Source organism: Chiloscyllium punctatum, chromosome 4, assembly GCF_047496795.1.
Source record: "Chiloscyllium punctatum isolate Juve2018m chromosome 4, sChiPun1.3, whole genome shotgun sequence".
Lineage (NCBI taxonomy): Eukaryota > Metazoa > Chordata > Chondrichthyes > Orectolobiformes > Hemiscylliidae > Chiloscyllium > Chiloscyllium punctatum.
Genome location: NC_092742.1, coordinates 38,591,159 through 38,618,675, shown reverse-complemented (window position 1 = coordinate 38,618,675; position 27,517 = coordinate 38,591,159). Strand labels below are relative to the sequence as shown.

The window sequence follows — 27,517 nt, the reverse complement described above, 5'->3', positions numbered from 1 at the left end:
GGAACTGCTAGGAGTACATTAAATACCATGTTAATGGAGCGCTAATTTCCAGTAAGTGTAACATTTTCAGGACCAATTGTATACTTTTTTCTAGTTTGTGTCATCTCAGTAAGGACCTGAGAAAGCATAAAATTATGTACAACGCAAGCTAACTCCCCAAAAATTTGGCTTTCATCTTTATGCACCAATTGAAACTTTACGAGAATATCTGTTGTAAGTTGAAAGCATAAAACATTGTTCACTTAGGGTACTTCAATCATTTTTTTAAAAAAAGTGAGTATTTAAAGGAACCTTGAAGCTGTTAGCGATCATTCGGAGTTATATGGCAACCTTTACAGCTTTGGCACACACAACCTTGCTGGAGACAGTGACCCTCTGGTTAGGAAGTTCTAATTTATAGTTTTTCTAGATGCTTTTGTTCAGAGTTGCTAACTGTCAAGATGGCTGTATTTCAAGATTGTTCTGTACTTATGTTTTGATTATGTTATTGCCAAGAATAATTGAACACTTTCACTTCAGGAAGAAAGTGGAGCAGAAAAATACATTGGAATATGCTGATCTCGTTTCACAGAAAATAAGATGCTATCAGTTACTACAGAAATGTTTGGGTCACTATTCAAAAAAAATGTTTCACAAGAGAAGAAATGAAAGCTGTTTTGGAAAATCACAATGGGCCGAATTTGCTAGTTTTTACAACTTAGAAGATTGTCCCATTATATCTGGGCCTGTCATTACATATCCATTTCTTCTTGTCCCATTTTCCAGTACCTGGCCTTGTACACTCTGGCATTTCAAGTGTATGAAATTCTTGTGTGTCATGAGCCTGTCTCTCTACTCTTTCCACCCACCCCTCCCCCTACCATCATTTAAAATACTTGTAATGATGGTATGAGGCCCTTAGGTGGCAATAATTAGCCATTTATCTTGTAAAGACCCAACAGCAGATAGAAACATTCTAGAAAAGTCACCCAATGCATTTTATGTGCACCTCCTGTCTGCGAAGTTACTGATGAGGACATCAAAAAACAGCCAACCAACCAATTATTGAAATAATATTAATCTAAACAATTTTAAAACAATTCTTTCAAAAATTCTCATCATTTAGGGAAAAAGGATGTCATTCAAAAACAAGGGAGAGTAAAGATGCCAGGTTTCAAAAGCTGCCTTCAGTGAAATCTAGAAATTTACAAGATAATGCAGTTTTACCACATGATAAGGCTAAGATCCCATTGTCAGCAAAGAAAAAGCGAATGAGAGAGTCAAAAATTGATAATGGTAAGTTTTTAAATACTTGCATGGGTTGGGGAAGAGGGGTGTATGTTTAGTGAAGAAGATGGGATGATTACAATTTGTTGTGGGGAGAGGGTTTTAACTATGTAGAAAATGCTTCAATTTATATTTCTTGAATGCAAGTTCATTTATCTTGCATTTACCTATATGGAATGCCATTTATCAGTTATGCCCACTCTATCTTCTTGTAATCTAAGGCAATCCTCCTCATTATTTACCACCCCACAAATTTTGTATCATCCGTGATCTTACTGATTAACCTTTCTACATTGAAGTCTAATTTGTTTACATTTACTGCAAACAGCAACAGCGGAACGCCACATAGACCTCCAGTCACAAAAACACCTCTCAATCATCACCATCTGCTTCCTGTCACTCAGCCAATTCTGGATACAATTTGCCAAATTTATGCAGATTCCATGGCCTTTGTTATTAGTCTCCCCTGCAGGACCTTTTAGTCCATCAAGTCTCTCTGCCACTCAGTGAGATCATGGCTGATGTGATGATCCTCAACTCTATATTTCTTATAATCCTGATTCCGTTCCTGATTAAAAATTAAAATTAAAATCTGTCTATTCAGCCTTAACAGTTCTCTGCAGCAAGTAATTCCCAGATTCACTACTCTCTGACAGAAGAAGTTCTTTCCCCTCTCTGTCTTAAATGTGCAACCTCTTATCCTGGGATTATGCCCACTGGTCTTTGCCTCTTCCAGAAGGGGGGAAAAGGTTACCATATCTACCCTGCCAAGCCGCCTAAGAATCTTGTATGTTTTAATAAGGTCATTTTTCATTCTTCTAAATTGCAATGAGTACAAGCCCAACCTACTCAATTTCTTTTCCTTCTTGGATAAGGGACCCAAAACTGTTTATGGTATTCCAGCTGTGGTTCTGCCTTGTATAGTTTTAGCAAAACCTCCCTACTTCCGTTTGCCTTCTCTGTTACCCAGTGAACTTGGATTTTGAGGACTCTGTTATGACACGGAGACAGATAGCTGAACCCAATCAGCCTTTCTACCTCTGTAACTGCAACACAGTAAAATTAAACCATTGAAAACCCCACAAAGTCACTCCAATGGTTCCTAATCAAATTTTTGAATAACCAATTCCAGACTTTGTGATTATTTAATATCCAGCCACCAGTTTTGTATCTTAATCAAAAGAGTTGAAGAATATGGTGATGGAAAAGCACAGCCAGTCAGGCAGCATTCGAGGAGCAGGAGAATTGACATTTCAGGCATAAGCCCTTCATCAGGATTGAGACTTGTGGGCCAAGGGTACTGAGAGATAAATGGGAGGGGTGTTGGGCTGGAGGGAAGGTAGCTGGGAACGTGATAGGTGGATGAAGGTGGGGGGTGAAAGTGGTAGGTCGGAAGGAGGATGGAGCAGATAGATGGGAAGGAAGATGAACAGGACCATTCAAGAGGGCAGTGCTGAGTTGGCAGGTTGGATTTGGGATAAGGTAGGGGGGAGGGGAAATAGGGAAACTGGTGAAATCTACATTGATCCTGTCTAGTTGGAGGGTGCCAAGGCGGAGGATGAGACGTTCTTCCTCCAGGCGTTGGGTGGTTTGGGTTTGGCGATGGAGGCGGCCCAGGATCTGCATGTCCTTGATCAGCCACAGGGCGATGGGGTTGGTCATTGCAGGTGTCCCAGAGATGTTCTCTGAAATGATCTGCAAGTTGGCGTCCTGTCTCCCCAATGTAGAGGAGACCACGTTGGATGCAGTAGATTTCAGTCCAGCTTTAAAAGCTATTCAGTAGCTAGGTGTTGTTAACAGGACATATGAAGTGTCCTGGAAGTTGTGGTGGCTCACAAGAATTTGCATGTCAATAATACATTAGTACAGATGACTGAGGGTTGAAACTCCCCCAAAAAAGTATTTACTTCAAGCAACAAAAGAAGATTAGAATTCAGAATTTCTAGGGACATATCTTGCTTCGGAAAGCTAGCCGATGGCACAATGTTGGAGATGTGCTGGTGAGTAAGTACTAGACAGCAGCATTCAGAGTCCAGGGCGGCATAAATGCAGGAAAGCAGGTGATCAGCTGGAACAGAAACATTTGTTGTAGCAGTCCATGAATGAACAGCTCTTGAGCAAGAGCTAAAAGCAACGTTGGCAAAAGTGAAGAATTATATTCCTTTGTGAAGCTTAATGAGATTTTATGATCAATTATGACATCAGGGCATCTGAGGTAGTTGTGGAAAACTTGTTGTAATCTTTCTCAATTGTACTTTTTAAAATTTATGTGCTTTGTAAGTTTGATCACAGTATTGTTCATGTCTACTATATCATTAATTCTGGGTATTAGAAATAAATTGCACATGTAAAATAGATCATATTATTGTTCCAGCTCTTATTGTAAAGGCTTGATATTTGCTCAAAATGATGAAAGCTTATTGTCTTAAGTCCCCTGGAACACACCACCTTTGTTTAAAAGATAAAAGATACTGCTCACAAACCAGATCAAATTACAATTTCATGATGTAGTCTGGGATCATAATGTAAAGTTGGCAGTCTGGTCTGAATTCATAGCATGTGTAATTTTTATAAATTAAAGTAAACATAAACTAAAGCCAACAATTTTATCTTGATAAACAATGCAAGATAGAGCTACTGGGATGGATTGAGGATTGGCTGTCTGACAGAAGGCAGAGAGTTGGGATAAGAGGTTCTTTTTCAGAATGGCAGCCGGTGACGAGTGGTGTCCCGCAGGGTTCAGTGTTGGGGCCACAGCTGTTCGCATTATATATTAATGATCTGGATGAAGGGATTGGGGGCATTCTAGCGAAGTTTGCCGATGATACGAAGTTAGGTGGACAGGCAGGTAGTACTGAGGAAGTGGGGAGGCTGCAGAAGGATCTAGACAGTTTGGGAGAGTGGTCCAGGAAATGGCTGATGGAATTCAACGTGAACAAATGCGAGGTCTTGCACTTTGGCAAAAAGAATAAAAGCACAGACTACTTTCTAAACGGTGAGAAAATTCATAAAGCCAAAGTACAAAGGGATCTGGGAGCGCTAGTCGAGGATTCTCTAAAGGTCAACATGCAGGTTGAGTCTGTGATTAAGAAAGCGAATGCAATGTTGTCATTTATCTCAAAAGGGTTGGAATATAAAAGCAGTGATGTGCTACTGAGACTTTATAAAGCTCTGGTTAGGCCCCATTTAGAGTACTGTGTCCAGTCTTGGTCCCCACACCTCAGGAAGGACATACTGGCACTGGAACGTGTCCAGCGGAGATTCACACGGATGATCCCTGGAATGGTAGGTCTAACATATGAGGAACGGCTTGAGGACCCTGGGATTGTATTCGTTGGAGTTTAGAAGATTAAGGGGAGACTTAATAGAGACGTACAAGATAATACATGGCTTGGAAAGGGTGGATGCTAGGAAATTGTTTCCGTTAGGTGAGGAGACTAGGACCCGTGGACACAGCGTTAGAATTAGAGGGGGTAAATTCAGAACAGAAATGCAGAGACATTTCTTCAGCCAGAGAGTGGTGGGCCTGTGGAATTCATTGCCACGGAGTGCAGTGGAGGCCGGGACGCTAAATGTCTTGAAGGCAGAGATTGATAGATTCTTGTTGTCTTGGGGAATTAAGGGCTACAGGGAGAATGTGGGTAAGTGGAGTTGAAGTGCCCATCAGCCATGATTGAATGGCGGAGTGGACTCGATGGGCCGAATGGCCTTACTTCCACTCCTATGTCTTATGGTCTTATTTTACCAATTTTGTAATTTATTAAATGGTCTAGAATTTAAATCCTGGTAATCTCAGAAAATTTGTTTTTCATTTTTCAACCATGGAAAGTATTTTAAATGTCATCATGTTTGCTGCTCTGCAACTGGTTATGTGCATTAATTCTGATATTTAATACTGTTTAAATGGCTTTTGTACCTTATTTTACAATAGAGATTACAGTTTCCACAGAAACGTCAATGCAAAGATGTACATTGACTAGTCGTAGTGGTCGTTGCATTAAAGCACCATTGGAGTACTGGAGGGGACAACGATTAGTAATTGATAATACATTGAATGTTACCATCAATGAGGGTGGAACGGATTACTTAATTTTCACCACACAAAACAATGTAGTAAGTATAATACTTTATAATAAAGGGAATAATAAATACTTAATGATTTGAAGTAACTATTTTGTTTTTTTTTTAATTTTACAAAAGGAGAAAACAAATGTTAAAGATGGAAGTTATTTGAGAATCTCAAATCAACAGAGAAAACGACAATCATTGACAGATGACCTGAGTAAAAAGCGAAAGAGATGTAAGAAAATATAGCTTCTGTAAAAATTTCCATAACATACACAATATACTCAGTCTTTTTTTTTATATATTTGATTTATATTTACTATGTATGGCCCCACAGTTGTGTTGGTGGCAGAACTGTCAGCACCTATTATTATAATGATGCAATGGCTGATGCCAAAATAAAGTTAATATCTACATTATGACAGTTAAATGTAATAATATCCTTAGATATTGGGTTCAATGGGCTGTGCATGACAGCATGCCAGGAGCAGCGTCAAGCATTCCTAAAATGAGTTGTCATCCTGACGAAGCCACTGAACAGGACTATTGCACGCCAAACAGCACAAACAGCATGTGATAGAAAGGCTAAGTGATCCCACAACCAACAGATCAGATCTAAATTCTGCAGTGCTGCCACATCTAGTCATGAAAGAGAGCAGACAATTTAACAACTCACTGCAAGAGGAGGCTTCACACATGATGGGAGAGCCCAGCACATTAATAGAAAAGATAAGGCTAAAGCATTCACAGCAATCTTCAGCCAGAAGTGCCACTTGGGCAATTTGTCTCAACCTCCTCCAGAGGTCCCCACCATCACAGATGCCAGAAGTCAGCTAATTTGATTAACACCTCATAATATCAAGAGACAATTGGAGGCTGGATAGTGCAAAGGCTATAGGCCCTGACAACATTCCAGCAATAGTACTGAAGACTGGACCTCCAGAACTTACTACATACCTAGCTAAGCTGTTTCACTACAGTTACAGCATTGGCATGTAGCGAATAATGAGGAACATTGCCAAAATATGTCCTGTAAACAAAAAGCAGGAAAAATCCAAACTAGTCAACTACTGCCCAGTCAGTCTATTCTCGATGATTATTTGGAGCAGCATGCTGGCTCAGTGGTTAGCACAGCTACCTTTTCACCAGGGACCTGGGTTCAATTCCAGCCTTTGGTGACTGTCTAGAGGAATTTGTACGTTCTTCTGTTGTCTGTGTGGGAGACAGTGCTCCAGTTTCCTCCCACCATCCAAAGATGTGCAGGCTAGGTGGATTAGCCATGGTAAGTGCAGGGTTATGAGGATAAGGTGGGATGTCATGGGTCTAGGTGTGTCTTGTTGAGCTTAATGGCCTCTATATCTGTACTGTAGGAATTCTATGATCCTGAATGAAGTGAGCTGTCATCAATAATGCTACCAACAATATTTGCTCAGGAATAATTTGTTTACTGACATCCAGTTCGGGTTCCGCCAGAACCACTTAGCTCCTGATCGTAATACAATCTTAATTCAAACATGGACAAAAGACCTGATTTCCAGAGGTGAGGTGAGAGTGACTGTCCTTGCCATCCAGGTTGCATTTAAGAGTGTGGCATCAAGAAGTCTGAGCAAAATTGGGGGTGGAGTATCAAATCTTAGCAGATTTTTGAAGGAAGTTTCCCCCATGTTTCAACCACATGTTGTATGAAGAAGTGCTTCTAAAGTCTTCGTGAACGACCACTCTCTAATTTTAAGTCTGTTCTGGGTCCCTCCTTTTATCATTTCTATTACCTTGCATATCCATTTTCTGTACCTGGTGTGAACCCATTATATATGTTGTTATGTTTCCAATATTTATTTCTCATTACAATATTAAAAACAGTATTTTTTTCCTGAAGAACTTCATTCAAATAGCATTAGAGTATTTTGAAATGGGACAATAAAAAAAATCCATCTGCTGAAGTACTTGGTAGGATCATCCTCATACTAAAATGTTCAAAGATGTGCAGGTTAGGGGGATTGGCCATGCTAAATAGCCCATATTATCCAGGAATGTGCAGGCTAGATTGGTTAAATATGGAAAATGCATGGTTACAGGGATAGGGTTGGGGGTGGGTATAGGTGGGATGCTGTTCAGAGGGTTGCTGTGAACCTGATGGGCAGAATGGCCTGCTTACACATTGTAGGGATTCGGCTACATGAATCTGCATGCATTTTATCCACTCACATTGAGTTCTATCTGTTATTTCCACATTGCTACTTAGTTTCTATTTCAAAGATAATTTGTGGAGCCATAAAGCACTTTTTATATTCTCCACATAACTGAGGTGGTAAATGAGTGAGATGTCAAACAGTTTTGATAGTGAACTCATGACGTTTAAATATTGTGTTCGCACAAATTAATTCAGTGAGGATTTTCTGAATGCACCATTTGTTTTGGTGCCAACTGTTTTCTGTTGGTTCCCTTAACTTAATTATCTTTTTGTAAACTATAATAGAGTCATACAGCATGGAAATGGACCCTTTAGCCCAACTAAAGGTTTCCTCTAATTTTGTAGGTTTCCTCTAATTTTGTAGGTTTCCTCTAATTTGTTTCATTTTGTGATGACAAAAGTGTCATCACTGTGGTGGACCCAAAGTTTGGGTTGGATCGTTGGAAGGGCTGCTTGTTCGAGTGTCTGCATTATTGCTTCTGCTAGGAATCCTGATATTGGTGGTTTCTTGGGTGTTCCGTTGATTTCTTTGTTAGTCTTGTTACTGAATATGAAGTGGGTAGTAAGGCACAGCTCCACGAGGTTGACTGTTATCTTTGCTGATGAAGGTGGTGCTGTGTTTGTGTCTTTGGTTCTTCGTGTAGTGTCTTCAGTTTTCTTTGCCCACGTTGATATTAATGGATGTGAACATGGCTGTATGTCAAAGGACAACATTATTCCATCCTCTTCTATCTTAGTGTCTTTGGTGTTCAAGAGTTCTTGGATGGAGTAACTGGAGTGGCGTGAATCTTCGACTTGGTGTTTTAGTCTTCAGTGGGGGTCTTTGACTTGTCTGTATATTGGTGTTCCAAGTGGTGAGACTATGGCCTGAGGGGGGTTCCTGGTTTGAAGAGGAGGAGAACAGCAACAAAGTGCCATTCCTCGATGTTACAGTAGAGCGAACAGTCAATGGGGAATTTCAAACTAGCGTCAACAGAAAAACAACACACACAAACCAAGTACTTAACCACAGAAGCAATCATTAACTCTATATGTGGGCGGCATGGTGGCACAGTGGTTAGCACTGCTGCTTCACAGCTCCAGAGACCCGGGTTCAATTCCCACCTCAGGCAACTCTCTGTATGGAGTTTGCACATTCTCCCCGTGTCTGCGTGGGTTTCCTTCGGGTGCTCCGGTTTCCTCCCACAGTCCCAAAATGTGCAGGTTAGGTGAATTGGCCACGCTAAATTGCCTGTAGTGTTAGATGAAGGGGTAAATATAGGGGAATGGGTCTGGGTGGGTTACGCTTCGGCGGATCGGTGTGGACTTGTTGGGCCGAAGGGCCTGTTTCCACACTGTAAGTAATCTAATCTAAAAGTAATCTAAAAAAAAAACTAGTCCATGCTGACCCTGTTCCCAAACTAAACTAGACCCACTTGCCTATGTTTGGCCCATATCCGTCCAAACCTTTCCAATTCATGTACATTTAAATGTTGTAATGTACCTCATCCACCACTTCCTCCAGCAATTCATTCCACAAACGAACCACTGTGTGTAAAAAAAAAAGCGCCCATTATGTCCTTTTTAAATCTTTCTCCTCTAACCTTAAAAATATGCCCGCTAGTTTTGAACTCCCCACCCTAGGGAAAAGATCCTTCTTATTCACTTTATCTATGACCCTCATCATTTTATAAACCTCTATAAGGTCATCCCTCAACTCCTATGCCCCAATGAAAAATGTCCAAGCCTATCCAACCTATTTTTATAACTCAAATTCTCCATTCCCAGCAAAAATGACTTATTTTGTGTATCAGTGGAATAATGTTTTAAAACAATATAGCAGCAGTGGATGGCCTTAATTTAATTTTTGGGAAGGTTCCCTGCACTCTAAAGAAGCTCAAAAAAATAGATACAGGAAATATCAGCTATTAAGGCAAATCAGAGCATATGCATGTAAAAGAAGAAACGGTTTTCCTTCCTGCCAAAACTGCTTTGCTTTCCATGTAGGTCCATGTACATATCTTCTGAAAAGAGCTTGTAATTAAGAACCATGAGAATTTCTGTGAGCAAGTCTAGCTTGTTTCACAATTCAATTTGATCATTGCTGGTCAGTATCTTAACTCTGACTGCTCTGCCAGGTACAATGTTGTTTCAAAGATTGCTGTATCAAAATTCCTGTCATTTTTGTTTTCCAAGTATTTATTAAGATGCAACAGCATGCAAACCAAGCATTTTCTTGAAGGTCTCAAACAACTACTAATCACTGGTCTAGTATTCCAGAAGCTGACGCTAATGCTCTGGGACATAGATTCAAATGCCACCATGACAGCTAGCGCAAATTTAATTCAATTGATAAATCTAATATATAATGCTAGACTCAATAATTGTGACCATGATGACTTATCATCAATTATTTAAAAGCCAATAATTGTCCTTTGGGAATGGGAGTTTCCATTCTCACCCATATTAGCTTATGTGTAACTCCAAATTCACAGCAATGTGGTTGATACTTTAATTGCCCTCTAAAAGCAGCAAGCAAGTCTCTCAGTTCAATCGTAGTAAAAGATGAGCACCAAATGTTGGCATTGTTTGCAATTTTCATCCCATGAAAAAAGATTTTGAAGTGGTTAATACCAAGATGATGGAAAGCTTTAATAAACTAGACAAAATTCAAGATATGTTTTCTGTTTTATAAATTCAAGGTATCATCTTCAGTTATGCACTTCTGAAGAATAACAGTACAGAAATCTATTTCATCAACCAAACCTTTACCACATGTTTAGTTAACCTTGCAAGGTATTTTGGTATGACGTCCAGGAATATGTAAAGTGAAGAATGGAATAAAATTATCATTTGTCCAAAATTCCCATTGCATTTTACTGTTTTAGTAGATTTCTCATTTCTCATGGAACACTGATTGCAATGCTGAAAGATAACTAATTTATCTTTTACAGTAAACATCCACTGTATTTGAATATTAGATCTAGAATCTAACATATGTCTTTTAATAGATCCAGTATTGAAGATGGAAAGAGGCTGCAAACAGGGAAAAAAGGGAAATGAAAAGGCTAACAACCAACGGGTGAAATATATTACAAGAAATCAAAAACGCAAACAGTTGTTAAGACAGGTTGCTTCAAGCACAGGTGAAAGTTCATTGAGTACAACAACAGAAAAACCTACTCATAGAAAATATGGTGACCTAAACCCAACTGTTGTTTTGACTCCAATTTGTGATCCTCGAACATTAAGCAACAAAACAGTGAAATTAAATGAACTACCCACTGCTAATATGAAAAGAAAGGATGGAAAGACTCTGACCACTATAAAAATGGTAAATCCAAAGGCAATAGAGGATACAAGTGAAAGTGATATTTTTGAAAACGAGTCTAATCAGAAACCCAGGAAAACAAAACACTCTTACAAATTAAGAAGTATAAGAGTAAAGTCAAGTGGTTTGTTAGATAATGGTGAAAGCGAAAGAAATATGTCTGTAGCTGAAGTGAGCAATTCACCTGAAATAGAGGATACAAATGATACTGATAATTTCGAAGACAAATTTAATTGGAAACCCATGACATTGAAACAACGTGACCCTTACAAATTAAGAAATAGAACAATAAAATCAAGTGGTTTGTTAGGTAATGCTGAAAGCAAAAGAAACAAAGAAAGAAATATGTCTGTGGCAGAAATGAGTAGTTTATCTAAAGTAAAGGATACAAATGGCCGTGATAATTTTGAAGACTGTTCTAACGGACCCACAGGATTGAAACATTCTTCAAAGTTGATCAAAAAACTTGTTGAATCAAGACAATCAGAAGATGAGAGTTTGGAGACCAGTGAGAGTGTCAAGATTAAGATTAAAAGGAAAGTGAGAAGTGCAAACTACAAAAGGTGTGTCAGTAAACAAAATCAAGCAGCAATAAATAAGCACATAATTTTGACTACATGTAGTTCTGACTGTACTAATAGCACGGAGCCCCAGTCTGAAACATCCTCAGTTCAGCTGAAACACATCTCTCCAATGATTACTAAAGATTGTTTTTTCTCTGAGGCACTGATATCATCCAACTCTATTCCAAACAACAAGGAGATCAGAAAAAATAATACTGACGAACTTACCTCAAATAACCTATGTAGTCCTAGGAGACAGAAAGTCACTCGTGTTCAAAAGTTTCAAACTCCTTTTCATTCTCAAACAGGCAGGCAGAAAACAGTATTACATAGTGGCAATGCCAAAGTGACTACTACAACTGGATCAAAATGCTCATCAAAACCAAATGACAAAGTTCAACAATCTTTTTCATTTCCAATAAAGGAACCAGAATTAAGACACCATAATGTTGGAAGCAGTGCATTAAAGTGCAAGCAACACTCTTTACAAAGGGAAACTGAGAATCAGTTCAATAGATTTTTGTCATCAGATGTTTCAGAGACTGAAACAAGTAATACTGAAGTTATTGTAAAAGAAAAAACAAAAGTTCCAAATAAAAAGACCGTACCTAGAAAAGTATTGGCTACAGACTTTCGCCCCATATCAAATTCTAGATCTAGTTTGAAAAAGCAAGCAAAACAATTCATATCCTTGCATTCCCTTGATAGTGAAGCCAAACCCTGGACCAAGAAAGAACTACATTGCCTACACAGGTAAGAATACCTAAATGATTTAAATTAGTTTGAACTTTATTGTCTTTTTACTATGTATGCTGTATCTTTAAGCATATGTGTTTCGCAAACCAATTTCTTGACTGTATTACCAATAACTTAATGAGTATTGAGATTTTGTATCTTGATCATCACTTTGTTTTAGTTTTCAACATTGTGATAGAGTGTTCCTTGTTGACTGTAACTTTTTAAAACAGACATTTATGGGACCAATGTCACCCATACTTAGCTAAATAATCTCTGAATTTTTATTGTAATTACATTTGAAATTTCTCAAATAGCCCTCCCATATTCTTTCTTTAATTCATAAGGCTTATACTCACACTGTTTGAATTGTTTCTAGAACAATTATTTTTGTGTTAATTGAAAGCATAGTAATTGACAAAGTGCAAAATATACCCAGTGTTTGTCTGGGAATTTGTCATTGAAAACAGGACACTTACATTGTTAATCTAAATAATGCTTCCAAATTTACCATGCAGAACAAATAAAATAAATTGACAACAGGAAAGCAGTCTATTTTGTGAAAAAAAAGAGATGTGGTGTGGTTAAAAAGGTAGATTTAAGTTTTTAGAGTCAATTATAATGCATTGAGGTTTGATATGAGAGTTCTGAAGATTGGGACTCAGGTAGTTAAAGATTTTGCCATCATTGCAAACAGGGCAGGATATACAAAAATAATGTTGTATGGCTGGTGGATGTGAGTTTATAAATCTGGAAGAGTATGCCTAGAGTAAGGGCAAGACTATGAAAGGGTTAAATTAAGTACATCGAAAAATGCACTAGATATGTGTAGTTCAGCAACAATGAGGTTGATAGTCAAGTAAAATGAACTGCTGTGTATAGGCAGCTGTTTAATAGAACGTGAGAGATCCACAAGGAGAAGGTACGACAGTTTGAAGTGTGAGAAAAATGTGCAAGGCATTTCAGCAGAGAGGGGTAGTTATGTACGTGCAAAATTATATGTCATATTATAGCCTGATGATAACAAATTTGGACATAAGTGCCAAAGGTGTGCATGTTGAGTCTACAATCAAAACAGTGGCATTCAATGCACCACTCATTGACCACTGCTTCTATTGTTGATTAAAGATGTTGAAGCAGCAGGCCAAGCTATCAGAGGAACCGAATACTCCACAGTCCCACAAGATCGATTTATACGGCAGAGAAATTAGTTTTTCTACTGCAAAAACATAGAAAATGGCAGGAGTAGACTGTTCAGCTCTTCAAGCCTTTTCTGCCATTCGTTATAATCTTGACTAATCATCCAACTCGATAGACTGCTCCTGCTTTGATCCCTTTCACCTTACATACTATATGCAGCTCCTCCTTGAAATCATACAACATTTTGGCTTTAACTGCTGTCTGTAGTAGTGAATTCCACAGGCTTACCATTCCTGAGTAGTTTACCCCATATCTTTAGATTGTGATCCTTGGTTCTGTACTCCCTCTCGCACTCTTGTCTCTTCCCTTACCCTACCCCCAAAAAGCACAGGAACATTCTTCCTGTATTTACCCTCTCTGGTTCTGTTAGAATGTTATAGGCTTCCATAGGATTCCCCCATTCTTCTGAACTCCAGCAAATATAATCCTAACCGATTCAATGTCTTCCCATTTATTAGTCTGGTAAATCTTTGCTGTACTCCCTCTATAGCAACAGCATAAGAGGTACAGTTAGTAAGTTTGCAGATGACACCAGAATTGGAGGTGTAGTGGACAGCGAAGCTTGAAAGGGTTCAGAAAAGATTTACAAGGATGTTGCCAGGGTTGGAGGATTTGAGCTACAGGGAGAGGCTGAATAGGCTGGGGCTGTTTTCCCTGGAGCGTCGGAGGCTGAGGGGTAACCTTGTAGAAGTTTACACCACTACTACAGACAGCAGTTAAAGCCAAAATGTTGTATGATTTCAAGGAGGAGCTGCATATAGTATGTAAGGTGAAAGGGATCAAAGCAGGAGCAGTCTATCGAGTTGGATGATTAGTCAAGATTATAACGAATGGCAGAAAAGGCTTGAAGAGCTGAACAGTCTACTCCTGCCATTTTCTATGTTTTTGCAGTAGAAAAACTAATTTCTCTGCCGTATAAATCGATCTTGTGGGACTCTGGAGTACCTCAGATTACAACAGGATCTTGACCAGATGGGCCAATGGGCTGAGAAGTGGCAGATCGAGTTTAATTCAGATAAATGCAAGCTGCTGCATTTTGGGAAAACAAATCTTAACAGGACATATACATTTAATGGTAAGGTCCTCAGGAGTGTTACTGAACAAAGAGACCTTGGAGTGCAGGTTGAAAGTGGAGTCGCAGGTAGATAGGATAGTGAAGAAGGCATTTGGTATGCTTTCCTTTATTGGTCAGAGTATTGAGTACAGGAGTTGGAAGGTAATGTTGCGGCTGTACATTGGTTAGGCCACTGTTGGAATATCACGTGCAATCTGGTCTCCTTCCTATTGGAAAGATGTTGCGAAACTTGAAAGGGTTCAGAAAAGATTTACAAGGCTGTTGCCAGGGTTGGAGGATTTGAGCTACAGGGAGAGACTGAATAGGCTGGGGCTGTTTTCCCTGGAGCATCGGAGGCTGAGGGGTAACCTTGTAGGAGTTTACAAAATTATGAGGAGCATGGATAGGATAAATCAGCAAAGTCTTTTCCCTGCGGTCGGGGAGTCCAGAACTAGAGGGCATAGGTGTAGGGTGAGAGGGGAAAGATATAAAAGAGAACTATGGGGCAACTTTTTCATACAGAGGGTGGTACATGAATGGAATAAGTTGCCAGAGGAAGTGGTGGAGGCTGGTACAATTGCAACATTTAAGAGGCATTTGGATGAGTATATGAATAGGAAGGGTTTGGAGGGATATGGGCCAGGTGATGGCAGGTGGGACTAGATTGGGTTGGGATATCTGGTCGGCATGGACGGGTTGGACCGAAGGGTCTGTTTCCATGCTGTACATCTCTATGACTCTAATTTGCTTTTTCAGATAAGGAGATCAGAACTGCACATACTGTTTTCAAATGTGGGCTTATTTGACCTTGTATAATTGTAGCAAGAGTTACTGCTCATGTGTGTGAATTCTCTTGCTATGAAGAAGAAAACTGCCTTCATACATTGTGGGTTAGATCATACTGTGATGTAAGGTATCCAATGTGTATATATATTTTAGTATCATTCATTTTGGACTTTTGCATTTTGAACTTATGGCATTTGGATTCTGTATGTCTAAGGGAGTTTAATGATTAATTTGTATTTCTGTAGCCAAGGTGATTTCTTTTAGAACACAATGCTGGGGAGGGACTCCCTTGAGAGCAATGAGGCTTAGCTTACATTGGGATCCAACTCTCCCAGTGATAATATCAGCTAGGATCAGAACAATACCTTGAAGTTCACAGATCGGAAAGACCTTATTCACTTGTCAGTGGATTTCCTGGAAAAAGATTTAGCAAACATAGTGAGAGCTCTTGGACTCAGGAGGTAACAGTGAGTGAGATGATTTGGTCAAGAAAGTGATTGGCAAAATTACCCAGCAGTGGCCATACTAGATGAAAAGCGCAGTGAGAGAATATGTTTCAATATTTTGCATCATGGGCCAAGAGTGGCATAGGGAGAAGCTGCTACTTTATGTAAGAGGGAGTCAGGCTGAAATACTGGCAGGAGAGTAGGACCCTAAGGTATATGGATATAGGCCAGCTGAGTGTGTTGAAATGCAAGAAGGTATGATGAGAGGAAAGTGGTAAAAATGAAGGAAAGAAAAGGAGTAGAAGTGTTCAGATCCTGAATAGCAGCCAATAAAGGCACACAAGTAGAATTTTCTTTACAGAAATGCCTGGTAAAGTAGTGGTGTTAAGGTGCACTGTGCCCTTTTAAGTTTTACAGAAGCGAACTATTGGTCATTAAGGGATAGATCAATCACAATACAACACATCTTCACTGAAAGTTCGTATTGAACATCTTTGTTCTATTTTGTTCACGTAACAATACATGTAGGATGTCCCTTAAAAGATTTTAAAACATTGTAGGCTCAGTTATCTTTATTTACATGGTTTTAATGAAGTTTCAATTTGACTTTTACCCTAATAGAACTGTTTCAGCAATACCAAAAGGTAAACCTGATTTCTGGGATGAGGTTGCTGCATCTGTTGGAACACGTTCTGCTGAGGCTTGCCAGCAAAAGTACCTATCTGAACATCAGCTGAAGATATCCAAAAGGCCTAATGTAAAGCAGAAGAAAAAATGTTCCAGTAATGAAAACAAACAAGGTTGGATTATATACGCTTAGAGATGGTTTGTTAGTACATGAGGTCGTGTAGAATATTTTTCATTATTATAAACATTGCCAAATATTATGTTAGGAAAGGGTAAGATTATGAAAGAGAGGGTCAGAATCATAAATATTTGTTTTAATATACTGGTAAGTACCCTCGATGTTGTTTGTGAGCAGTTCATTTTTGTAAACACTTTTGGAAATATATCAGCCAGTGACGAGAGTTGAAAATACAATAAGAAATTCACTGTGTTACACTCATCATCTTATATGTAACTATATGGTCATATAGAATTACCACACTAAATGATTTCATTCAAAATTCTGGAATCCATAGAATCCCTACAGCATGGAAACAGGCCCTTCGGCCCTACGAGTCCGCACTGACCCTCCAAAGAGTATCCCACCCAAACCTATTTCCCATTACTCTAGATCTACCCCTAACCTACACATACCTGAACACTATTGGCAATTTAGCATGGCCAATTCACATAACCTGCACATCTTTGGATTGTGGGAGGAAACTGGAGCACCCGGAAGAAACCCACGCAGACATGGGGAGAATGTGCAAACTCCATACTGACAGTCTCCTAATGCTGGTATCAAATCCGGGTCTCTGGCACTGTGAGGCCGCAGTGCTAACCATTGGGCCACCATCCCGCCCTTAAGTGTTATATATTAACATAAAGGTATATCCAAAACTCACAATAGGTAGTTAAACAGAATACATTCACATATAATAAGTTAAAAACAAAAATTGCTGGAAATACTCGGTAGGTCAGGCTCCTCTGAAAAGTAACAAAGTTAATGTTTCAGTTTAAGATTACGTTTCATCAGGACTAGTTTTTAGATATTTGATCAGGTACAAGACAGGAAATAGCAAAGGAGCTTATAAAGTAAAAGAGTCAAACTGTTGGAGAGAAGAACTTTTTCAAACTTGCTTTGTATCTCACTGCGCTGTTTGATCAGATATCTCTGATGAAAGGTCATGTTGAGCTTCAAAATTAATGGCCCTTTTCACAGATGTTGCCTGACTGCTAAGGCATTTGCAACATATTTGATTTTCATTTGAGATTTCCAGCATTCACAGTATTTTCCTTTGAAATTAACATTTAATTCACTGCCACTTGCCTTCGAGGAATTCCCACAGTGAAGAAGTTCTGTTCCTCTCGCTAATGAAACTTGCATTTGTTTCATCAGCCTGTTCACCTTTCTTTTCTATTTCCCTTTCATCTTGTATAATATGTACATATAACAGCATTTTACATTTTTTTCCCTAAATCTTCCTCTCCTAAACAGCACATTCATGTTCTTTGTTAATGCATTTATTTCATTCTCTTTCTTCATCAGTTATATGTGAACTAAGTTGCCACAAGTGAGCAATAGACATTGTCAAATATTAGGCTTGGAAAAATTGAAAGCAGGATGTCTTTTTATTGGTAATACGATAAATCTATTTAGTTATGTTTATATCGTGCTGATGATGTTTTGAAAAATTTTAAACCATCTTAAAAGATGTGATCAAACAATTAACACCTAACCAATGAAGCAAGAACAACCAAGAGCTTGATCAAGGAGTTATGTTTGTATGAGAATTATAGAGATAGAGATTAGAGTGTGATTACTTGGTGACTAACAACAGCTATCATGAGAAGAGGGGTAATGACATATATGAGAGTAGAAGTAGTAACAGGGAGAATACTTTTAGACCAAGTGACAGTTATAGAGCTGTATAGAAAAAAAAGTCCTGCAGGAACCAGAATGCAAGACTGAATATTGGAGAAAGAGTTTGACAGAACAGAAACATAGAAGGGATTTGGAGAGTGGTGGGAAGATGAGAGTTTTGGTATTGATACTCATGGCACTAAAAAGCAACATGTAAGTAATGAAAGCAAGGAAGGCAGACTAGGATAGAACCATGGAGGACTTCAGAATAATGATCTGCCCTGCCTCTGACTTGTCTGATTACCCAGCATCTATTTCTGGATGAAGTGGCATTTAAATTAAGAAGCAGAATCTCAAAAGGTAATAATCTCTAGATTTGAACTGTGGGACACCGACACCTGTACTGTAGAAAGTCAAGCCCGTATGACCAGGGCAGTCCATACCTGAACCATGCTGGACTGGTGTTCTCACCAGCTGTATAATAAATGAGATGCAGAAGATTTTATACTAAATAGTGGGGCAAGTGATCAAATTGGGAAGATGTGGTCATCAAAAAGTAGAACCAAGTCAAAACAGACTTCTCAAAGCCTGTCCACCATTTATAAGGCTCCACTCTGGTGTGTGATGGAATATTGTCCACTTGCCTGAGTAAGTGCAACTCTAACAATACTCTGGAAGCTTGATGCCATCCAGAACAGGGCACCCCGTTTGATTGGCATCACATCCACAAACATCCACTCAGCAATGATGCTCTGTTGGAAATCAGAAATTGCTAGAAAAGCTCAGCATGTCCGACAGCATCTGTGAAGAGAAATCAGAGTTGATCTTTCGGGTCCAGTGACCTAAGTGTTCTGAGGAAGAGTCACTGGACCCGAAGTATTAATTCTGATGTCTCTCCACAGATACTGCCAGACCTGCTGAGCTTTTTCAGCAATTTCTGTTTTTGTACCATCTACAAAATGCACTACAGAAATTCACCAAGACTTCTTATACAGCACCTTATTAACACACTACTATCTACAAAGACAAGAGCAATAGATACATGGGAGCACTATCACCTGCAAGATTTCACCCCCCTCCCCCCCCCAAGCCACTTGCCACTCAGAATTGGAAAAAGATTGCTATTTCTTCAGTGTTAAAATCCTGGAACTCTCTCATTAATGTCTTGTGGACCTATCTACAGCAAATGGATTAAGGAAGGCAGCTTACCACCACCACCTCAAGGGCAAACCTCCTTGCCAGGATATTGGTACCCCTCCAGTTTAGGTGCAATCCATCCTTCTTGTACAGGTCACACCTTCCCTGGAAGACTTCCTAATGATCCACATATCCAAAGCACCCCCTCCCCCCAACACACACACCAGCCTTTTAGCCACATGTTCAATTCTACTCTGTCTCCGTCCCTAGCCTCAGTAACACACGGCATGGGGAATAATCTTGAATTTACTACCCTTGAGGTCCTGCTTTTTAGTTTACTACCTGACTTGCTGAATTGTCATTGTCAGACCTTCCTACCTTTGTCATTTGTGCCAATATTTTATCCACTCATTTCAGGATGGTCCTAAGAGACTCAGAGACATCCATGAACTTGCTACCAGGGAGACAACACACCATCCTGGAGTCTCTTGCAGCCACAAAATTCTGTGCCCCGATTATCGAATCTCTAATTAATATTGCACTATAACCCTTTATCCCTCCCCTTTATAAAGCAGGACCAGCAGGACTAGCTCTGGCTGCTAGTGCTGTCACCTGATGGGCCACCTTTCCGAAACAGAATGTTTGTTTGCACATTCTCCCCGTGTCTGCGTGGGTTTCCTCCGGGTGCTCAGGTTTCCTCCCACAGTCCAAAAATGTGCAGGTCAGGTGAATTGGCCACGCTAAATTGTCTGTTGTGTTAGGTGAAGGGGTAAATGTAGGGGAATGGGTCTGGGTGGGTTGCACTTCGGCGGGTTGGTGTGGATTTGTTGGGCCAAAGGGCCTGTTTCCACACTGCAAGTAATCTAAGCTAAAAATAAGTTCTTTTCCTTCAAAAAAAATTTCCAAAATAAAGCCATAAAATAAGTATTTATATTTCCTTGTGGAAGTATTTCCTCCTATAATCAAGATGTAAAACAAAATTATCTGCCAAAATGTTCAGATTTCACTGATTAGGTGAGATAACAGTTTTGTGGTTTCATAGCATAATTATTTATTATGTATCATACTTTATAGGTGACCCTGTGAAAATTGTTGCTCATATTGGAACACTGAAAAGAAAACAACAAGTAAGGTCCTTCCTGGAACAGTTGCCAAAGGAAGACCATGAAGACCTTTTCAATGATGCAGTATTGCAGCATAAACGAATAAAGGTGAGGGAAATGTAGGACATCATTTCACAGTATTATAAAGCATCAGATAATCTCATCAAATTCTTCATGATTCAAGATGATTGTCGAATACTTTTTTTATTGAAAGCAGATTAAAATTAAACGAAGACTTGCTACAATGTGTATGACTTTGTTTTGTGAGGACATCCCTGAAATACTGTATAATTTTTGCTTTCCATTTCTAAGGAAGGCTAAGTTTACTTTAGAGTGCAAAATGGTTTACTAGATGGATTGCTGAGAAAGAGTGCTGTCTTCTGCAGAGCCATTGAGCAAAATAGGCTAATATTCTGTAGTTCATAAGAATACGAGGTAATTTCATTAAAACGTATAAAATTCTTAAGGATGTTTGACAGAGAGAGTATATGTTATATTGCCCTAAGTGGGGAGTCTCAAATTAGAAGTTATATTTGCTATCATCTAATATGGTCCAAAGGGATACCTCAGACTTAATGGAACAAGGGAACAGATGATAGACAAGTTCATTGGGCTAAATTAGATAAGAATTGGTTGTATAAATATGGGCAGCTTGTAATTAATGGGCTGAGCGTTTCCTGGAGTGTGGTTAATTGAAATAAAGCCATTATTTAAATGTAAACTTGATCTTTGTTTAAATAGTTATCTTCTAATATGTTGAGGTTGCAGAGGATGGTTGAATCAAAAGATGAAGTTTCAGGATATGATTACCCAAACTTTATTTTTGAAAATGAATCTTATAGTCTGGAAGCAACCCCATTTTTCCAATGGCTAAAGAGGAGATGAAGTATGGCCTTTGCACTATTGCCACCACACAAAAGCAGGGTACAAAGTGAGCCTGATGATTTGAACATAAATGAAGTTTTTGACAGGTTATTAACTTTCATTGATATAATTTATCAAAAACATAGTTTATTGAATGCTTATGAAGTGTGGCCAGATTTTGACAAATTTTAGGAAGACTGAAAATAATACCAGAAAACATAACATCATGAAATTCAGAGATTTATATGCAAAACTACATAAATTTTACTTGGTTGAATGCCAATCTGTGCTGGTATTTAAGTTGTTGAACTGTACCAAAATATCGAGTCATGGAGTCATACAGCACGGAAACAGACCCTTCGGTCCAACCAGTCCATGCCGAATATAAACTAAACTAGTCCCACCAGCCTGCTCCTGCCCATTTCCCTCCAAATCTTTCTTATTAATGGAGGGTTTGAGTTATAAAAATAGGCTGGATAGGGTGGGAACTTTCTCACTAAAGCATGAGGGGTTGAGGGCTGACCTTATAGAGGTTTATAAAAATGAGAGGCATACATAAGATGAATAGCAAAGATCTTTTCCCTGAGGTGAGGGAGTTCAAAACTAGGGGGCATATTTTTAAGATGAGAGGAGAAAGATTTAAAAAAGATGTGAGGGACAACGTTTTTACACAGACAGTGGTTAGTGTGTGGAATGAATTGCCAGAGAAAGTGGTAGATGCAGGTACAGTTACACTGTTAAAAATATTTTGTTAGTACACAAATAGGAAGGGTTTGGAGGGATATGGGCCAAACACAGGCAGGTGGGAGTAGTTTATTTTGGGAATATAGTCTGCATGGAGTATTTGAACCAAAGAGTCTGTTTCCATTCCGATGTCTTTTAAATGTTGTAATTGTACCTACGTCCACCACTTTCTCAAAACGTTCATTCCACATGCGAACCACCCCCGTATATAAATAGCACTAAAAAAATTTCCTCGGAAAGTATCCTTTTCCAGCCATATTCATTGCACAAAGTGGGCATGGACTTATCAGTTCGGATAGTTAATATGAAGGCATTAGTCTCAAAGGATAACTGCCAAAAAATGGGTATATATTTACCAGATGGGGCTAGGCTAAGGAGAAATGGACAATTATAAGTTGAGCAGGGAAGGACAATGGAAAATATAACAGGTGGATAAATGTCAGGGATGAAGGTCAGAACCCATGATGTATAATAGGTATACATGATGTGTACCCAAAATGGATATACATCATGGAACAACTTTGGAAATATGATGTATAAAGATAGGAAGACAAGAAATCACAAAGTAGGCTCAAATAGTGGATCTGGAAGCAAATGCCCTGAAAAAGAAATCATAAATCATTGAAAACAATCCTCTTAATAAAAGGGGAGGTCAGAAGGTGGCGAGTGTAATTTAACAAGGTCAAGAATAGAAGGCATAATTTAGCAAGGCCAAGAATTGTAGTACAAACCATAGATATCACCAGCAGAAACCCATGTGATTGTTAAGTCTAAGTGGCCACAAGCAAATTAGAAGACATGTTAATGAAAAAATGCTGGACAACAAGAATTAGAGAGAATTTGGAGTGTATACAGAGGTATCAATTGGAGGCAAACCAGCTTTAGCGCATAGCTGGATACATGTGGAAAAGTGTCTCCTGATGAGAAATATATTGCTAAAGCAAGTCTAGTAGCACATGCTGTTGAAGAAAAAACTGGGGACTGAGATTTGCGTAGATTCACACATTAGCAGAAAAGCAATTTTGAATTTTTGGGTGAGCTTTATTAAGACCTCATGCTTGGGTGTGTGGATCAATTATTATGACTGTAGGGATATTAGCTCACGATGGAAGCAGTTCTTCACCTCCAAAGGAGACACCAAGTTGAAATACTTTGGACGTGAAATAAATGTGAATATGAGGGACCTAACGGGCAACTTTTCACACAGAGGGTGATGAATATGGAATGAGCTGCCAGTGGAAGTGGTGGATGCTGGTACAGTTACAACATTTAAAAGGCATGTGGATGGGTACATGAATACCAAGCATTTAGAGAGATATGGGCCAAATGCTGGCAAATGGAACGATATTAATCTGGGATATTTGATCAATATGGACATGTTGGACTGAAGAGTCTGTTTGTATGCTGTATAACGTTCTGACTCTGTGACCTAAATTATATCTCTAGAGTTTGGTACTTCTCAGTATGATCTGTTTTGTTAAAACTGGGCTATCTTCAGTATAAAGCAGAGTCTTCCATGTTTTACTGGTATCACAAGTGATAGCTGTCAGGAATCTTTATACTGAACACATGATTTTTTTTGTGGGGTAGAAGCAGTTTCATAAATGGGCTTAAAGCAGAATTCAGAATTGGAATTTGGACTTCTGGGGCTTTTAACCAAAGCGAATTGGAAATCGGGCAGAAAGGATCAAGTGTCATTTTTTAGTTTAGATCAGAGTGGTACTGGAAAAGCACAGCAGGTCAGGCAGCATCCGAGGAGCAGGAAAATCGACGTTTTGGGCAAAAGCCCTTCATCAGGAATAGCTCTACTTTTCCAGCATCTGCAGTCCTCACTTTTTCCTCAAGTGTCATTTTGGCTATTTTATTTGGAAAATCTTAACGCATTACTTTTAGTCAATGTAGGGCTTCTCAAAAATATGCAATGGCTTTGAAAACTGAAATGGAGGAATTGTGAAGTCTACTTAGACAGCTGAATTAGCACAGCACCTAAACAAGGCTAGATGGCCGTTTTGAAGTCTTAGAGTTGAGTACAACTTTGAAAAATCCCAAGTTGGAAGAAATTATTTGAACAAACAAAACATTGAAAAAATTAAAAATGAACCATTGTATTTTGAAGTTTCCATCTTTAGGGTATGGTAGGAACATGAGACCTGTTTTAATCATGCTTCTTGTGCAAATCTCAGGAATGAGTTGTTGCATGCAGCAGGGTTTAGAACTTTGCTTGTGGGAAGCTAAAAACGTCAGAAGAATAGTAAAAAGTACCTTTTGTAGATTTTTCATCACAAAATTATTGGAAGAAAATCTAAAAAGGGATTTAGCTGAAATACCCAATGTCTGCAACATCAAGTCTTATAAATCACTATGGGATAAAGTATACTCCGCAAAATGACTGAATGGAAAAAAGGATCAATGTTGCAATCTTAACACAGATGCTGGAGAATGGAATGGGTGAGTAGCAGTCATCAACTGTCCAATTGTTTTACAAACAAAGTAGAAAGCTCTCAGAAACTGTTGGACATAGCAGTAAAAGGATGCTTGGAACTTTAATGTGGAAGTAGGAGATTATAATATGTTTTTTTTATTGTGTATATACTATTGATTTAAAAAGGAAATATTAAATCTGTTATCATTTAATAAGGTCTTAAAGGATGCTTGAAACCCAATTGAACAAGGAAGCAGATGATGGACATATTAATTAAGGATTAATTCAGTGAGAATTAGTTGTATAAATACTGAAAAATATTAATTTTGAGTTGTGGTTAAGTGAAATAAATTTCTCACTAAAAGTGTAGGTTTGGCTTCTGGTCAAATAATGTTATCTTGTGTATAGCAATAGTCTCAGGATAAAGGGTTAATCATGGAGAAGAGTTTTTTTAATAATTCTTCACTTAGGTCTATGAATATTTAGCATGCTCAATGAATATATTTAAGAGTGTATTAAAGTTCAAAATCACTAAGGGAATCAAGAGATTATAGGGTAACTGGGTTAATGGATAATTTCAGACTGGAGGAAATACATTGAAAGACAACAATTCTGAAGGGTTGCAGGAGCAGAGGGATCTGGGTGTAAAAGAATACAACTTATTGAAGGAAAGGTGAGAGAGCAGTTAATAAAGCATACAGTGTTCTCTGCTTCATTAATTGAGTATAAGAACAATGAGGTGATATTGAATTTGTACTGGACATGTGTTACCTCAGTTGGAGTATTGTGTATAGATGGGGGCACCAGGTTATTGGAAAGATGTGAATTCATTGGAGAGAGTGCAGAAGGGATTGACAAGAGTAGTTCTGAGGATAAGAGTGAAAAGGTTGGGATTGCTCTCCTTGGAGAGAAAGTAGTTGAGAGGAGATCTGATTGAAGTTTTCAAAAACATGAGCCGGCTGTTTAAACAGAGAAGCTGTTTCTGCTTGGAAAAGGAAAAAGAACAAGAGGGCATTGATTAAAAGTGATGTACGAAAGAAGCAAAGGTAATGTGAGAAAAGACATGGAATGCAGTATCTGGAAATGTGGTGAAGACAGGTTCAATTCAGGCATTCAAGACAGCATTTAAGAAATGGAGGAAAGAGATATGGTGGAAAGGCAGAAGTTAGCATGAGGGAATAGATTTGGTACAGACATGATTGGCTCAGTGTCTTCTTTCTGCACCGTATCAGTGCTGTGATCTAACTTATTCATGTATATTGCAAATAGCTGTGGGTGAAGCACACCCCTGTGGTACCCCACTATTCACTGGCTGTCACTTGGAAAATTTATTCCTTCTCTTTCTTTTCCTGTCTGCCAGCCGAGTTCTCTATCCACGTCAGTACACTATCCTCAATCTCATGACCTAACTTTTACCTGCTAATCTCTTCTGTAGGGCCCTATCAAAAGCCTTCTGAAGTCTAAGTAAACTACAGCCACTGTGTCCCCTTTAACAACTATACTAGTTACATTCTCTTAAAATTCCAGTAGATTTGTCGAGCATGATTTCCCTTTCATAAATCCATGCTGACTGTGTCAGATCCTGTCAATATTTTCCAAGTGATCTGATATTCAATCTTTTGTAATGGACTCGAGCATTTTCCATATTACCAATGTCAAGTAAACTAGCTATAATACCCTGTTTTCTCTACCTCCTTCTTTGGAGGCATGTCTTATTTAGTTAGAAAGTCTTTTTGTCGTAAAATTTCAGTTTTTTTCCCCAGAATATTTTGCCCTCCTAATCTTCCTGATTTTTCCTGTTCTCCAAATGACAATGGCCTCAATTGTTTGTCCAAATTAGCTGTTTACCAAGAGGAGCCAGTGAGGGATTTGAGGAGAGACTCTATGCTGCATTGCCACATTATTGTTCTGATTGTACAATTTGCAGCCAAAGTCCTCAGACAAATCAATTTCACTTGAGAATTTAATGACCTCTTTGATAACTGTCATTGAGGAAGGGCTAAGATGTTTTTGTATGCATGAAACATCAAATACATTCAGAATATTTCTCAAAATGTTCCAGAATGCATGATTTTAATTTATGTTGTTGTGCTTGATTCTTGTCAATTGTTCAGAGTCTCTGTACTATGAAACCACTAAATTACAGCACAATCAAAATGCCTTACCTCTGAAGATTTTGATGGAAGTCTTGAGGTTGATGGTAGTAGCATATTCATTGTGATTTTAAATTCAGAATTTATCATGAAATTTGTATACATATAAAAATTAGGGACAGTTTTTGTAGAGGAATTCATAGAAAGGCAATAGCGCAATTTGTAGGTAGTGTATAACACAATTAAGAAGCAGATTTACAAAAACAGTTCAAGTGTCTTTGGTGCTTTTAAAAATTAATAGTGAGCACTAATCTCCAAGTTCTGCTAATGTTATTCAATTAGCCAATTATCAGGACATGACTTACTCTTGCTTATTGGGAAACTAAACTGAATTCTTCAATTTAAGTACATTGGATTAAAATTCAAAATGAAAATCCGAAACAAGATACATGCTTTGACTTGCATCCATAATGAGTAATTTTATTGAATGTGAAATCTTATCTCAGTACAGATAATAAATCCTTAATTATCAAACAAATGTTAATTGTTTTAGAATTACAAATTTTGAATTTCAACTTTTCCTTCAACATTGTGCAGCTTCCCAGCTTTCCAAGCAGCCAAGAGGAGGATGATGATGATGACTTTATGCTTCAAACAAATCCAACTACTCCAAATTCAGTCATCTTTCCTTTAGCGAAAACACCACAGTGGAACCACATCAGTCCTCGAATGTTGGGGCCTACTGATAGGTAACCAACTTAACACAGAAGAATTATAATGCTGGCAATTGACTTTATTATCAAGTAATGAATCCTAAAGTACAATGGGATTCTGAAAGTACTTGTTTTGATTCTTTCCTGGGATTTAGACATCACTGCCTAATCCAACATTTATAAGTCATTCCTAATTGCCCTTGCCTTCTTGAAATCCTGCAGCCATGTGCTGTAAGTACACCCACAATGCTGTTAAGGGAACTGCAGAATTTTGATCCAGCAACAGTGAAGGATCAGTAATTTGGTTCCAAGTCAGGATAGTGGAGTAGAAATTGCAGATGGTAGTGTTGCCATA

The 27,517-nt window shown here is 38.6% G+C and overlaps 2 protein-coding genes across 8 annotated transcripts in view; one reads left to right on the top strand and one right to left on the bottom strand.

The window, feature by feature from the left end:
* Window positions 1-27,517, bottom strand: part of LOC140476211 (uncharacterized) — a 108,431-nt gene that overhangs the window by 69,323 nt on the left and 11,591 nt on the right. The gene's annotated exons all lie outside the window — the stretch shown is intronic.
* The window catches only part of mis18bp1 (MIS18 binding protein 1), an 86,949-nt gene that overhangs the window by 53,066 nt on the left and 6,366 nt on the right, over window positions 1-27,517 (top strand). For all 7 annotated transcript variants that reach the window (XR_011960431.1, XM_072568444.1, XM_072568449.1 and 4 more), the window contains 7 exons: window positions 1,106-1,275; window positions 5,198-5,379; window positions 5,467-5,566; window positions 10,513-12,148; window positions 16,238-16,416; window positions 20,298-20,434; window positions 27,047-27,198. Coding sequence is in view for 6 of the 7 variants with exons in the window: in XM_072568444.1 (XP_072424545.1) it covers window positions 1,106-1,275; window positions 5,198-5,379; window positions 5,467-5,566; window positions 10,513-12,148; window positions 16,238-16,416; window positions 20,298-20,434; window positions 27,047-27,198 (2,556 nt within the window). In the remaining variant the exon portion in view is untranslated. The remainder of the gene's footprint in view (window positions 1-1,105; window positions 1,276-5,197; window positions 5,380-5,466; window positions 5,567-10,512; window positions 12,149-16,237; window positions 16,417-20,297; window positions 20,435-27,046; window positions 27,199-27,517) is intronic.